The following is a 14,512-nucleotide window of genomic DNA, read 5'->3' as shown; positions in this document are numbered from 1 at the left end:
AAAACAAATCCTTGCCTTTGTGACTGTCGCTTATGTCTCTCAGGAGGCCGCATTTTTATGCATAGAGCGTGTGTGTGTGAGTGTGTACCTGTGTGTCAGTGTGTGTTGAGGCTGACATCCTTTAATTTGACATACTTTCCTTGGCAACAAGAAATCTCATTAACCTATCAGAGAAACCTTGTAAGTTCTCTTGTCTATTTTTAAAATACCAAAAAGTAAATAGCTAATACAAACAAAAGTTCCCCACCAAATTACTTTATACCACTTGGTATGTATTTTAGAGCACAGTTTATGAGTTCCTATTCCCAATTTTGGAAGCTGAAATGGAAGTTGTCAGATGAAGACAGATGCTCAGCTCTATACTTATTCAAATCCTTAGAATTCTGCTCCTGTTGTAACGGGAAGGATGATGATGTTGTGATGCCACCAGATGCTATTGCCACGGCCACTGTTAAGTTTAAGAGTAAAATAGCATAAGCTTTTTCTGTGATTCTGGCTTGTGTGAAGGTGTCTGCCAGGCGGAAAGGCTTGCTTTTATAACACTTGCAAACTCATTGATGTTCACCCTTGGTTGCTGCCCCGGCAGTTTGTTCAGGGGGATCCCAGCAAACACCAGGGACATTGTCTTCCACCTCTACTCTTCTTCTTCCTGCCACTACTCTGCCGGCCACAGAACTGCCATGGAAGGGAGGCAGTGTGACCTCCTCCAGCATCTCAAGGCCTCCAGGGGAACAGGAAGGAAAGAGACTTGTAGCTTATTTGCTTCTTGGTCCTTCTGGAAGTAGGGGCAGGCGGGAGCTGAGCAAGGACTTCTCCAGCACTCATTTCTCCTCTTTCCGGGAATGTTGACTAGTTTCCTCTACAGCAACTCTGAAAAGGTCTGCCCGTGAATACAGGGACATTCTGGGTGTCTTAAAAAGCTAAATAGCAACCCCACCAAAATTCTTATTACTTAATTTCCTACCATGTCACCCTCTAATGCCACCATCTCTTTGTCCCTAGATAAAAGCAAAAGGTGGGGAGGCATTTGTCTTACCAGAGCAGTCACTGCTCTTGGGTGGGGCCCCAAGGCCAGCATCACAGCCCGAGCTGCTAACTCCTTTTTGTCCCCAGCTCTTATTCCATAGTCCCTAACACTGGTGTTCTGAGTGTGCAGGTCAGTGTTTTGATGACTGGGAAGGAATTAATACAGTTGTAGCTACTCTGCTGGTCTCTTTGGTACTTGCATTTGAAAGAGATCACTAAGCTTGTATTTCATTTTCAATAATTGTCCTTTATTTGTCAACATGTTCTTAATCAAAGATTGAGTGAAATCAGAAAACACAGTGAATTTATGCAAGACTGTCAGGGGACAAATACTTGGATCATTTGCATTCCTCATCGCCTATGTCATGGATAGAACATGTTCTAACTACAAATTCCTGAAGTAATAAGGAACTAATTCTGTAGAAAGTGTGAATATGTGGAAAGGAAGTCATTTTTGTTTTTACTTCCCCTCTCTGTTTTCGTAAGTTTAGCTTATTTGTCTCAGCTATGCACTGATACCTGCCTGTTGTCATCCCAGCCTTAAATATTCCCTTGACACTCGGTTTCTCCTGATTTTTGTTTTTTAGTGAGTGAGAAGATTAAAAAATATTAATGTAGGTAAACATCAAGACTTGTGTTTCAGACCTTTAATTTTTACATCTTAATTTCCTTGAATATTGCAATTTTCTGAGTGATACTAAAGAAAGGAAATCTCTTAGGTTTGGGTAACAAGCAATTAACAAAGTGACTGTGGCAGCCAGACAATAGAGTATAGCTGTCCCAGCTCCTCCTGCATCAAGGACCTGAGCAGCTTCTCCCCGCATCTACCCACTCCTCTGGCTTCCGGCCAGTCCCTGTGGCCAAAGTGATAAACAAGTAATAACTGGGAGCCACCTGTCTTGTCTTCTCATTACAGGTTACTAGTATTGGAATCTACTGCTCCAACGGGAGACCTCACCCGCCCACACCACATTGCATCAGTTGTTCCCAACCGATACCCTCGTTGGTTCACTCTAAGCCACATAGAATCCCAGCAGTGTGAGCTGGCATCCACCATGCTGACTGCTGCCAAAGGTACTGAGCTGTCCTGAGGCCTTGTGATTATTTTGTTAGTTTGCCTTTTTTTTTTTAAGGATCATATTTTCTATCAAATTCTCAATAGTGATGCTAACGTTAGATTGTAAAGGATCCTTTTCTTTAGATATTAACTTATGAGACAAAATAGGTGCTATTCATTTGAACTTGGCATTTTCTTTGAGCAACTGCGTCATTAAACCTGTTGCTAGCAGAGTTCAGGTTTAGTTAGCGTGCCATGTAAACGGTAGTTGAGGATCAGGAGTGGATTAAAAAGCTAGGTTACGTGTTTTTTCTCCCTGAAATATTCACCAAAGATACATAAGTAGGAAGTAGGAGAACTATTTACTATCTCATGTTGCTTCTGGGTCACATGTGCTTTTAGTCATTGAGGGTGTGTCCCGGGGTATCTTGTTTTAAAGCCCAGATTCTTAGGCATTGCAGTAACCTTGGGACACTTAGTTGTAACATCTGTGCCATCTGTGAACATTTCAGGTAAATTAACTTGTGCTTTATTGTTTTGTTTTGTTTCCTTTTTTCCCTCCCTTTGTGTGTGCATGTGCATCTGTATGTGCATGTTGTTATATGATTAATTGTTTGTTTGTTTGCTTTACTTTGATTTGGTTTGGTTTTCCCTTGTTCATTGCAGGCGATGTTCGGAGGCTGGAAACAGTGTTAGAATCCATCCAGAAAAACATTCACTCCTCATCCCACATCTTCAAGCTTGCCCAAGATGCATTTAAAATAGCAACTCTCATGGACAGTTTGCCAGACATCACTCTTTTGAAAGTGTCTCTGGAGCTGGGTCTGCAGGTTCGTGACTGGTGGGCTTCCCTGGGGCACGGAGGACTGCTACCTCCAGGCACCATCTTACTGAGGTTTCTCTTTGTTTGGGTTCGTTAGTGCTGGTAAATGACTCTTTGGTGCACAAATCTGTTAGGCTTCCGGAGAGCACTGTACTCAGAGTGGTGGTCATTCCCTGCTCCACGGGACTGCTGCCTGAGAGGCAGGGGCTTACATTTGGAAGCCCTATTAGTATCTTTCAATAAAAAAAAAAATTTTCTGATTTACAGCCTTAACGTCACTGCATGGAGAATTATTTCTAATAAGAGGCTTAAATAAAGCCATCATGTATAATAAAGATTCAGCTGTTAGGGTTAAATTTTTAGAGGAAGTGTGCATTTTTATTGATGTTTGCATTTTCATAAAGGTGGGCAGTTCTGGCTCCTTTTTATAACCCTGAGAAAATGAGGTACAGGAGGAACGACTGGGCCAGGGTCCAGTTTCAGCTTCCAGCAGGCCTGCTTAGACACATGACCAAGGACATTTTGAGTTAGTCATGCAGATAGGTGTTTGCTTCCTTATAGTTTCTGAAAAGATTACTGTGTAAACCAGGAACTGAAAAGTTTGTATTTCTTCTCTTCTCAGGGAATCTCTGTTAACGTTTGTTCCTTACCCCCTAATAAAAAGCAATGAAAGAAATTGTTATCCTTCAGTTACCTAAAGTATGGGGAATACAATGCCCTGATTAGATGATTAATCTGGTTTTCTAGTTATGAATTCTTCCAGTGATTAATAATAAAGTTTAAAGAAAGGAATTACAGGAAAATGTACTTCCCATATATAGTACTGTACAAGCAGACGGTCTAGGAGATTGCATTTAAGCTATACAATGCATTTTAGAAGTTTCTTTTTAAAAATAAATTTTTGTTATTTGTCATATTTTATCATCATTTGCCTCTTAAAGGTATGATGCAGAAAGAACCATTAACACGGGGCCGCCCCAGTGGCGCAGCAGTTAAGTTCTCACGTTCCACTTCTCGGCGGCCCAGGGTTCGCTGGTTCGGATCCCGGGTGCGGACATGGCACTGCTTGGCAGCCATGCTGTGGTAGGCGTCCCACGTATAAACTAGAGGAAGATGGGCACGGATGTTAGCTCAGAGCCAGGCTTCCTCAGCAAAAAGAGGAGGACTGGCAGTAGTTAGCTGAGGGCTAATCTTCCTCCAAACAAACAAACAAACAAACAAACAAACAAAAAAAAAAAAAGGAAAGAACCATTAACACAAGCTTTCTCGTTATTTGGAAGTCTGGCAGATTTTTTGGATAAATGGCAAACTGCTGAGAGCTCATACCCTGCCTCATTCTTTCTAGGCCCCAGAAAGGAATCCCACAAGGCCTTTCCAAAGCTTTAGGAGTGTTATGTCCCTGGATGTTCTGAATCTTAAAGAACAGGGAAAGCAAGCAGGAAGAGATGGATAATTTGTGTGTGTGTGAGGAAGGTTGGCCCTGAGCTAACATCTGTTGCCAATCTTCCTCTTTTTGCTTTAGGAAGATTGGCCCTGAACTAACATCTGTGCCAGTCTTCCTCTGTTTTATGCGGGATGCCGCCACAGTGTGGCTTGATGAGTGGTGTGTAGGTCCGAGCCTGGGATCTGAACCCACACACCCTGGGCTGCCAAAGCGGAGAACAAGAGCTTAACCACCACACCACCTGGCTGGCCCCGAGATGGATAATTTTATGTTAGGATCTCTTATTAGAAAGTGAAAAACAAAATCAAATCACTAATGATGCCAACGATGATATCTTTCCATAGACCTGGGGTTATCTTCATAATCACCAGAAAAGAGCAATCAGAGATTGAAGGAATAACTATAATGATTATTATAAAATACCCCTTTGCCAATTGAGGGTTCCTAGTCAGAATTAATTCATGAAGAGCCTCAGAAATCTAGAACCAGGGAATGTTAAAGCTGGGGAGGAGAAGGCGGCATGGACTGTGTTTAATGCTCCAGTCCAGCCTCTGATTTTGCAGATGAAAAGAGTGATTGATTGAGTGACTTGCCCAGGATGCCACATCTGGTCCGCTGGCCCGCTAGGAATAGAATGTGGACCTCCTGCCTCTTAGGTTATGGGGCAAGGCCAGCTAGGGAAGCCATGGACAACTCTAAATTCATGGGCAGAGCTTTGTTCTAAAGAAGGCTTTCCTTCCACCCCGTAGTAGGGAGTGTGCCTAGTAATTTATACCTTGTAATGAATTGTTTTCTTTTTCCATTGACTTAGGATAATCTTCCAAAACGTTTTGTTATCCTGTCTTTATAGGTTATGCGAATGACACTGTCTACCTTAAATTGGCGACGGCGGGAGATGGTCAGGTGGCTGGTAACCTGTGCTACTGAAGTGGGTAGGTCAGCTTGGGAGGAGGAGCTTTCCCAGGTGCCTCATGGTTGGATTTAACTCATCATTTCCAGATGGAAGAGCATCGTTACTCTTTTACGTTGACTGCTCCAAGGCTCCTGCCCCTTCCCCCAACCCCCAGCTCCACCCTTCAGTTATACACACTTGCGTTGGTCCTCTTCCAAACTGTCACGTTTGTGGGGCTCTAACCTCTTGTTTAAAATGGAGCAAGTCAGAGAGTAAATATTTTTTTCTTCAGTTCTGTCACTCTTCAGGGCCTTTCGTAACCTTGTGTGGTAATCAAGTTTACAGTTTTATATTAAAGGGTTCCGGAGTGAATCTTGGGTAGATTGGAAACCACCTTTGAAACTAACTTGAGACTGTAGGTTAGTGGCTCAGTCCATTTTAATGAAAATAATGTGAAGTTATCTAGTTGCACTGCGTTTTTTCTTCTTCCTCTGAGGGCGAATGTCGTGGTATCCAGCCAAGACATGACCACTGGGTGTGGTTTAGGTGAGCTCTCAGATGTGTGAGAATGTGGAGCCAGCTGTAAGAGGATTCCGTGGCTGCCTGTGAGCTGCAGTGTGTGAGACCCGCCAGCCAGATTTCTCCCCCTGCAGCAGGACGTCAGTACTAAGGACAAACACAAACAAACAAACACAAACAAAATGGGGGCTGTTTAAAATAGATGTTGGTTAAACTCTCTTCCTGTTTGCGTCAGAAAAGTACACACAGCTCTTGCTGAGAAGTCACTGTCACCTCAGTGTTTAGATACACAGTAGACACTGTAAAATTCTTTTTTTTTTCTTTTATTACTCAATAATGGTTTGTTATTTTGGAAAAAGGAAAATTGATCTCAGTTTAAAAATTAGGTTTAGATTATTGAAGTGATGTTTTAGTGAAGCAATACAGAGATAATGGCAGTTCCAGAAGTGCCACTCAACTTCTCTACCCCTGCACCAACATGTACAGCTAATTTCTCTCTGCAATTTAGCACCTTTTCTTTACATCACTCACGTTTAGGATTTTCCTACAGTTGAGGCATATTGGGTCTCTGTGCTTAAAATGGTTAAAGACCTGTCAGCTGTTTCTAACATCTGAGTCATCTGTAGGTCTGCTTCTCTTGGCTTTTTTCTCTTGATTATGGGTTACAGTTTCCTGCTTCTTTGTGTGTCTTAATCATTTTGTATTGTGCATACTTTAAACTTACACACAATCACACCATATAAAGGTTCTCTATTTTGGTAAGAGTTGTAGTTTTTCAGACACAAATTCTGTAGTTGGTAACTGACAGGAGGCCCCAGTGAACTAGAACTCATTAGCAAAAAGCCATTGTCTGAAATGGCAAGCAGCACAGTGCAAATACCAGCTACCGAGAGGATTAGTTCTTTATTACAGCAAGTTCATGTTCCTTTCAGGCATTTCACTGAATAACAATCTATGATAACCTTATTCTAAAAGCTTGCTCCCAGGCACATTACCTTACAGGGTTTTCTGGCCCAGCTCGTGTCCTGTGATGGTTAACAATGTAAGCATTGATTATAAAGTGGAAATAGGCAGCCTCCTCGTCAGTAACAGGCCTTCTCTGTGTTCCTTGCAGGTGTTTATGCCCTGGATAGCATCATGCAGAGCTGGTTTACGCTCTTTACTCCCACTGAGGCCACAAGTATAGTTGCGACCACCGTGATGTCCAACAGCACCATCGTCCGTCTCCACCTGGACTGCCACCAGCAGGAAAAGCTGGCCAGCAGTGCCCGGACACTCGCACTGCAGTGCGCCATGAAGGACCCTCAGAACTGTGCCCTCTCTGCGCTGACCCTGTGCGAAAAGGATCACATAGCTTTTGAGACGGCGTACCAAATTGTTCTCGACGCTGCTACAACCGGCATGAGCTACACCCAGCTCTTTACGATAGCACGGTACATGGAGCACCGTGGGTACCCCATGAGGGCCTACAAGCTGGCCACCCTGGCCATGACCCATCTCAACCTGAGCTACAATCAGGACACGCACCCTGCCATTAATGACGTTTTGTGGGCCTGTGCGCTCAGCCACTCCCTTGGTAAAAATGAGCTTGCAGCTATAATACCTCTGGTGGTCAAGAGTGTCAAGTGTGCAACGGTACTGTCAGACATTTTGCGCAGATGCACCCTGACCACTCCTGGCATGGTGGGACTTCACGGAAGGAGGAACTCTGGTAAGCTCATGTCACTGGACAAAGCCCCCTTGAGGCAACTCCTGGATGCCACGATCGGGGCCTATATCAACACAACGCACTCACGACTCACGCACATCAGTCCTCGGCACTATAGTGAGTTTATCGAGTTCCTCAGCAAGGCCCGAGAGACCTTCCTAATGGCGCATGATGGACACATTCAGTTTACACAGTTTATTGACAACCTGAAACAAATCTACAAAGGCAAAAAGAAACTGATGATGCTGGTTCGGGAGAGGTTCGGTTGATGGAACTCGGATGAGTGGGGGCGGGGGGTGGGCGGGGAGGGGCGGTTTGTTTTTACTTGAGCCTGCCTTTGTACCCTTTTTAACTTAAAGAACAGAGCCACACCGGTATTATATGTGTATAGTTCTATTGCGTTTGCTGACTAAATTGTCATGTTGTGAAAGTTTGTGTGTTTTTAATTTTTTCCCTTTTTCTTTCTTTTTTTTTTTCTTTCCTTTTGTTATATTTTTTTAATTCTTTTTTTGGTTTTGTATGAGAGAGAGGTTAAAAAGGTTTGGTTTACACTGAGTATATGTTGTCGAGTGGCAAAAGTCCACACAGCTCTCCTGTTTTCTGTCTACGTTCACAGCCTCAAAAAAGTAATCGAAATGGCTTTAAAACCAAACAGAACACCTCCATCCTGTGATAAGTACCTCGAATGGATTCAGCTTTACTCCTTTGTAACTCATCTTTACATTTTCAGCATATTTAAACAAACCAACAAAATGAAATACTAATAGTTAAAAGGCTGACCCACGTGGCTTTGCAGTGCTGTTCGTCCAGAAGCATGGCACACGATGCTTGTGCATGTGGAAACTTCGCGACTGTCAACATACATTCTCAGGGATTTATCAAAAAAAATTAAAAAAAGAATGAGAGCATTTATTGTACTGTATATATATTATAGTATATGTCTGAATATTGAAAATATAACATTAACTAATTTATAAAAAATATTCTATGTAATGCAAAATACTTGAAGCTGCAGTAGCTTGGTTTTAAACAAAAACAAAAAAAACTGAGAGAAAACCTATCAGAAGGACTAAAAGTGCGCCTTGCTTCAGGGTTGGCTCAGGCGGTGAACTTCATGCTGGGCGTCTATGCAGAGCCACCTTCTGGATTGCATGGTTGGACTGAGATCTATTGGGAGAAATTCTATATGTATATATATTTATACAACTTCTGTATACATATATATATGTATACACATAGACACAAGACACACCACCACCACCACCGACAACAACCACTACACCACACATGCTTGTAACAGGCACTAGAATAAAGAGGGACAACAAAATCCACAGCCAGAGCAGCAAGCCTTAGCATTAAGAATATACAGTATGCCGGAACTGGGGTTCGTGCCTCCTAGCCTAGGAAACTTAAAAGAAATATCCTTTTGACACAAAACGCAAAATGTTTTCCAAGACAATTGACATATGATACATTACGCCTTTGCAGTGAGCTAATAATAAGCTAACCTTTGTGCACAAGTAACATTATATATATTATAGATCTATTCTGCATAGGTATTTTGACTTTGTGCAGGACAGAAAGTTGTGTAGGTATGACTGTTCTACTTTTCAGTTTTCTTTCTTTTTTTTTAAATATGTTTTATTTTCTCTAGAATTACTCAAAACGAAAGCAGCCTTCTATCTTGCCTTGTCTTAATGCTTTAAAATAACCAAACTGGAGATCTAACTACCAAACTGTTCATTATATTATTAAATACCAACTTTGGTTACAGTATAGTGTCTTTACTTTAGCTGATGGTTCTGTAATCTTGTGCTTTTTAAAGCAATTTTTATGTTTTGGTGCAAAAGTTGTCCAGTGTCTCTTGTTCCCTTCATTAGAGAACATGCTAGAGGTATGTTTGTAGGTATTTTTGTTTAGAAGAACTATTTCATGCGCTCCATTTTATTTATTATAATAGGTAAAAAGAAAAAAAAAAGGTTGTACTTCATCACCCATGTAAACATGCTCATGAAGTTGAAAGTAATTAAGATTTGATACACTGATATCAATTTATTTATGTAACTAAATCACTGTTTTATAAACTTGTTAATGATCAACAATTTTTGTTTTGATTAAAATTAGTTTTTTGAAAGTTGATTCTGCCTCCTTTATGGTATATCTCTTATTACACTTGAATTTGGTGATTATAGACCTGGGTGTTACAACATCTCCAAGTGTTTAATTCTATATTAATTCAGCTGATAAATATGTATGTACTGTTTTCTAAGCCCTGGAGATATAATGGTGAACAAAACCAGACACGGAAGCTTAACTCTCTGCTTAGTGGAGGAGACAGGCATAAATCAGATAATCACAAAGATAAAATATGAGACAGAACAGCCAGTTTTTCTTCAGTCTGTACACTTGGTCATTCGTCCCTAATTAATAAGCTATAATTAGGATGCCCAGTACTTAATATATTTAATAAATGCTAAGTTTATGAGAGGTTTTTGTGTGTGTTTGTGGTTTAAAAAGAAATTGTATTGTAAGGGGTAAATGCGATATATGCATTGTAAGGATCCGTACAACCCACCTCCATCAAAGATCTGTATGTAAAATGATGCAAATGTACTTTGGTTTTTTGTGTGTGGTAGGAAGACACATCATGAAATTTGCAATCGTAGCCATTTTTTAAGTGTACAGCTCAGCAGTGTTCAGTATATTTGCGTTGATGTGAAACAGACCCCCAGAACTTCCTCATCTTGCAGAACTAAACTCTATGCCTGTTAAACAACTCCCCTTTTTCTCCCTTCCACTAGACCCTGGTAACCACCATTCTCCTTTCTCTCTCTGTGAAGTTGATTACTCTAGAGACCTCACGTAAGTGGGATTATACAGTATTTGTCGTTTTGTGACTAACTTAGTTCACTTAGCAGAGTGTCCTCCATGTTCACCCATGTCTAGCATGTGAGAGGGTTTCCTTCCTTTTAAAAGCTGCATGGTATTCCATTGTATGTATATACCACATTTTGTTTATTTATCCATCAGATATTTGGGTTGCTTCTATCTCTTGGCTATTGTAAATAGTGCTGCTGTGAACTTGGATGTGCAAGTATCTCTTTGATACTTCCTGCGTGCAGTTCTTGTAGATATATATCTGGAAGTGATATTGGCAAATAGGTTTTTTTAAGCTACAATTTTCAGAATATTTAATCCCTTGAAATTATTATTACTTTTTTTGGTGAGGAAGACTGGCCCTGAGCTAACATCTGTTGCCAATCTTCCTCTTTTTGCTTAGGGAAGATTGCCCCTGAGCTAACATCTGTGCCGATCTTCATCTGTTTTGTATGTGGGATGCCACCAAAGATAGCATGGCTTGATGAGTTCTGTGTAGGTCAGCGCCCAGGATCCAAACCTGTGAAACCGGGGCTGCCAAAGCAGAGCACACGAACTCAACCACTACGCCCCTGGACCAACCCCTCATTGAAATATTTTTAAAGTTTCTCTTTGACATCCAGTCTTAACAGTAGAATCTAAATGTCAAGAGGTTGTCAATAGGTGGAAGTTGAAATAAGTGAGTCCATGGTAACATTTTAAAATCTCATTAATGCCAAGTAGAAATAAAAATCAAAACTATAAAATGATAGGAAAATTGGTTCTGTTTTGGAGGTTTATTCTTAGTTTTTTGAAAGCTGATGCTGCTTAAGGGTAAATCTAAATTCATGTGGGTCCATTAAAACACGAGGACATTTTGTAATGAGGCAGATTCAGGAGGAGGGTCAGCAAAGGAAGAGGAAAGGCCACTTGGAGGAACCAAGAGTTTGAGATCTTCCCTGACAGAACATCCTTCTGTGTTCCTGGACCGTCTTTGCAGAGACATCTTACAGTCATTGTGGCCATTTAGAGTAGAGATGGAGACCAGGGATGACAAATGAACCCACGTTACCTTCCCATCCCTATTTTAGCCAACATTCTTTTTTTTCTTTTAAACAGTTTTATTGAGCCATAATTGACATACAATAAATGACATATTTTTAAAGTGCCCAATTTGATGTTTTGACCTATGTATACACCCATGAAACCATTACCACAATCAAAATAATGAACATATTCATCACCCCAAAAAGTTGCCTTGTGCCCATCTGTTAGCCAACATTCTTGAACCACCATGACATCAACTCCTTGTTTATAACTGGTCACGTAAACAAATAAACTGAGTTGATATGGACATGTTTTCTTAGCTTTCAGTGGGCCAGTGCTAGAAAAAGTCCTCAGATTGTTAAAATTGAATAACAGGAGAAATGGAAGAAGTGGCAAGCTTAGATTATTCAAAGGCAAGAGAATTTCTTCTAAATGTAGCCTGGACCGTAGAATTCAGCACTTCGCTGCTCTTGATTTGTGGTTTCATTTGCGAATAGAAGCTGTGGTTTCAGGAAATGAGTGTTTCATGACTTTCAAATATTGTCAGTTGAATAAAAGTTATTAAGTCACTGTAGTCACAATATTATAATAATACAATATAGTAGCAAAGGAGAGCTGAGCTTTTTCTAAATTGCTGAAAAAATTGTTAAATGGCAGCTGTTTCAGGAATTACTAAGTGGTCCGTGAGAAGACAGGAAGATGTAGAAAGTAAACATTAATTAATCTGATACATTTTAGTGAAAGAAATGTGACTGAGGTGAAGTTTACAATAAACTGTTTTACATCGGTATTGGACCAGGTCAAGCTAGCTTGGGTAAAAGGGATTTAAACGTGAGATATATTGGAAGGCTTCTGAATGGTTCGTTCAGCAACCATCTTTTGTGTGCCTGCCATGATAGGCAGGGTTCTAGGCACTAGGAAGACAAGTAATGAACAAAAAAATGCCTGTTCTCACGGAGCACATGCTCTGGTGGGAGGAAGACATAAACAAATAAGGTATTAGCTGGTGATGTGTGTCCCCAGGAAGAGCAGGGGAAGGCGTGCTGTTTTAGGTAGAGTGGTCAGGGAAGAATCCTCTGATTTGATGCCTGAAGGAAGTGAGGGAGGGAGCTGGCCATGCTTCTCTCTGGCAGATGCGTGTTTGAGGCAGAAGGAACAGCAAGAGCAAAGACCCCGAGGTAGCAATGGGAGTGTGCTTGCCTTGTCTGAGATCAGCACAGGGACAGACGGGGCTGTGGCTAGGACAGATCTGGGTAAGGGGACGGTGAGGCGGGCAGAGAGCGGGAGGAGGTATGGCTAGAGAGTAGGGGAGTTAGGGAGAATAAAAATTATTTTACATTCTATTTCTATTTTTATTCCTAGAGGGGCTTATAATTCATGGTAAAGACTTTTACTCTGAAAGACCCAAAGTAGAGAGAGGAGTCATGATCTGACTTACAAGTGAGATGAGAAGCCGTGGTTAGGAGGGAGACAAATGTAGGGGATATTAGAATAATCCAGGCAAGAAACGATGGCGCTTGGGCCCTGGGGGGTGGCGGTGTCAGTGGAGATGGTGACAAGTGGTTAGAGTCTTTATCTGACAAGGTGGAGCCGTTTCCTGATATTCGATGTGGCGTGTGAGAGAGAGAGCATCAAAAACGGCTCCAGATTTTTTAACTTGAGTAACTAAAGGAGGACGTTGCCAGTAACCGAAATGAGAAGATGCCAGGGAGCAAGTTTTTCAGAGAAGATTAAGAATTCAGTTTTGGACACATTAACTTTGAGATGCCACTGAGAAACCCAAGTGGGGCTTTCAAGGAGGAGTTAGTTCAGGAGAAAGAACAGGGCTTGACGTAACAATTCAGGAGTCTTTAGTTTTAAAATGTTATAAATAACCATGAAACGAGTAAATGAAGATAATTTGATCCAAAATAGAGAGTCCTGAAAATGTTCATTTCCCGGACTGAACTGTTGCTGTGACATTGCCCTTTGCCCGTCCTTCGTGTTGCTGACCTCTGCGTGGTGGCTTCTTCCGACACCCATCCTCAGCGTTCATTATCTGTGTTCTCTACATATTGACTTTATTCTTTTAAAATAGTCTCTCCAGATAGGAAACAGACTTCTGATCCTCTCAGCTCACAGTTCTCCACCAGGGAAGGGGTTTCTCCCAGCTCCAGTTTGGAAGACCTCAAGGATGACCCCAGCATGACTTGGCCCCTGACATAAGGGGGAGGGTCAGGGAGCACAGCCATGGCCAAGCAGGGGGTCCTATTTATTAGGGGGTGAGATTCCAGAGAAGAGAGATTTATTTTCAACTGGTGACATTTTTGGTGTCTTCTATGCCAGGACCAATAATAGCCTACTGACGGGCAGCCTTATAAATATACAGCCTTACAAATATAACTGCCTTATGAATATTTTGGCTTTCTCCTACCCTGTGCTGTTTTTTGGCAAGGATTTCATAATAACTGCATTTTGGAGAATGTTGGGTTGCTTAAAAGTCAGATAGGGGAATAATGGTCGCTCTTCCTCCCTACTTTTATTTTTGTTTTTCTTGTTTGTTTTCTTTTCCTTTTTATTCAGCAAAGTTGAAACAGTAGTGAAAAATGTTACTTCCTAAATGTCCACATAAGCTGTAAAACTTGAAGTGTGTTTTGGCGATTGGTGTGCCCAGGTCTTGCACCTCAGTGTGATGCGATGTGAATCGCTCCTGCACAGGGAATGGAGTTCTAAAATAGGAAAGGAAAAAAACAGCTTCTTCCCTCTTCTCTTTGCATCAAAGCCAAACTAGAGACGTCTTCTTTCTCCAGGTGGGGAGAAGTATGAAGAAGAAGAAAAAAATCTGCTTTTCGAAACAAAATGCCTTATTTCGCCGTGTATGGTAACAACCAGGAAAAACCTTTCAATTCTACCGATAAACTAACTTGAAGGATGTGCATGTTCAAAGGAATTTTGCTTTTCCTCCGTGGATGGTTTCTAAATGGGCTGCTGCCTTGTAAATATGTTCCTTTAAGTAATACAAAATGTAGAAAAGATGAAATGTACTTCAGAACAGTTTGAGCATTGCTTCCATTCCAGAATAGTGCGATGCGCACATCCACAGCTACTGAAAGGATGTTAGGGACCAGTGCGAGCACACTTTGGTCCCACCATCTGGTTTT

The 14,512-nt window shown here is 41.4% G+C and overlaps 1 protein-coding gene across 1 annotated transcript in view; it reads left to right on the top strand.

Moving 5' to 3' along the window:
* The window catches only part of ZSWIM6 (zinc finger SWIM-type containing 6), a 184,986-nt gene extending 175,378 nt beyond the window's left edge, over positions 1–9,608 (top strand). Inside the window, exons 11-14 of the mRNA XM_070587511.1 lie at positions 1,943–2,100; positions 2,750–2,913; positions 5,201–5,282; positions 6,876–9,608. Of these exons, the coding sequence (XP_070443612.1) occupies positions 1,943–2,100; positions 2,750–2,913; positions 5,201–5,282; positions 6,876–7,738 (1,267 nt within the window). The 3' untranslated portion in view covers positions 7,739–9,608. The remainder of the gene's footprint in view (positions 1–1,942; positions 2,101–2,749; positions 2,914–5,200; positions 5,283–6,875) is intronic.
* Positions 9,609–14,512: the final 4,904 nt, after the last annotated feature.

Source organism: Equus przewalskii, chromosome 20, assembly GCF_037783145.1.
Source record: "Equus przewalskii isolate Varuska chromosome 20, EquPr2, whole genome shotgun sequence".
Taxonomy (NCBI): domain Eukaryota; kingdom Metazoa; phylum Chordata; class Mammalia; order Perissodactyla; family Equidae; genus Equus; species Equus przewalskii.
This window is presented reverse-complemented; position numbering and strand designations above follow the sequence as displayed.